The sequence below is a fragment of the Penaeus vannamei genome, chromosome 36 (genome assembly GCF_042767895.1).
Source record: "Penaeus vannamei isolate JL-2024 chromosome 36, ASM4276789v1, whole genome shotgun sequence".
Classification (NCBI taxonomy): domain Eukaryota; kingdom Metazoa; phylum Arthropoda; class Malacostraca; order Decapoda; family Penaeidae; genus Penaeus; species Penaeus vannamei.
Genome location: NC_091584.1, coordinates 17727709 through 17728686, shown reverse-complemented (window position 1 = coordinate 17728686; position 978 = coordinate 17727709). Strand labels below are relative to the sequence as shown.

At 38.0% G+C, this 978-nt stretch overlaps 1 protein-coding gene across 11 annotated transcripts in view; it reads right to left on the bottom strand.

The window, feature by feature from the left end:
- didum (dilute class unconventional myosin) overlaps positions 1-636 on the bottom strand; it is a 247071-nt gene extending 246435 nt beyond the window's left edge. For 6 of the 11 annotated variants that reach the window (XM_070114613.1, XM_070114612.1, XM_070114620.1 and 3 more), the window contains exon 1: positions 426-635. In XM_070114613.1, coding sequence (XP_069970714.1) covers positions 426-452 — 27 coding nt within the window. In that variant the 5' untranslated portion in view covers positions 453-635. Of the gene's footprint in view, positions 1-425 lie in introns of all 11 variants that reach the window. The other 5 variants (XM_070114610.1, XM_070114618.1, XM_070114611.1 and 2 more) reach the window with 2 other exon arrangements.
- Positions 637-978: the final 342 nt, after the last annotated feature.

Genomic DNA, 978 nt, shown 5'->3' with positions numbered 1-978 from the left:
AAAAACATACTGAAGAGAAGAATGACACCCCCAAAATCTAAAAGAAAATGGTACAGAAAATTGATCAGAGAACATAGGCCTACAGACCTCAAGAAAAAAAAATTAGGCCTACATCTTCCCCTTACAAAATCTGGCCACCAAATTATCTCCCACTGACATGTCATGACCTTATTTGACCTTTAAATGACCTGCTATAAGATAAAACCATGAAACCGGTCTCATTCAAATACTCATTTCTTACTCAAAAAACATTTTCCCCCTATTTTGTCTTTCTTATTCGTCTCCGTCATTTCCTCACAATATAATTTCACTATTTTGCCCTTCCTTTCTCCATGGATACCTCTGTGACATGAAATAATACGTTAATTCTTTATTTCTCTCTATTTTTCTTATTTACCTTTTTTTTACTCACGGATATCACTTACCTTCACGTACAGCTCCCGCACGGACATCCTCCTTCTCCTTGTCGAATCAATCCATTAATCGAATAAAAAACTCATCCGATATCAAACCGAAAGGCGATTCTAGGTGATATTAGGCGTTATTTCCACATTTAGCAAATTCCCGGTCAAACTTTCTAAAGGTCTCTCTCTCACACAGGTCGATAACGCACTAAACACTTGACAGCTTGACACTGCCTTCCGACGGCGCTGCGGGAGTCATCTGGCGGCGAAGGCGGGAACTGTGCCGTCCCCTATGCCCTTCTTGCACGGGTCAATGGACCGCCAAATTCAAATTCCAGTTTTTTCCTCTTCTTATACTTCGTATAACTTTGAACTCTGGTTCTCTTGTCACTTTCTTCGTACACGTGTCACTGGAATGCATTTCTTATATTCTGTTTTGTTTTTTTGTTTTTGCATATCCACATGGTGTGGGAATTATTATTTTCTCATGTTTATTACTATTGTTATTTTTTTTACCCTTATCCGTTATAATTAGTATTATCATTGTTATGACAGCTTTCATCATTTTGCTATC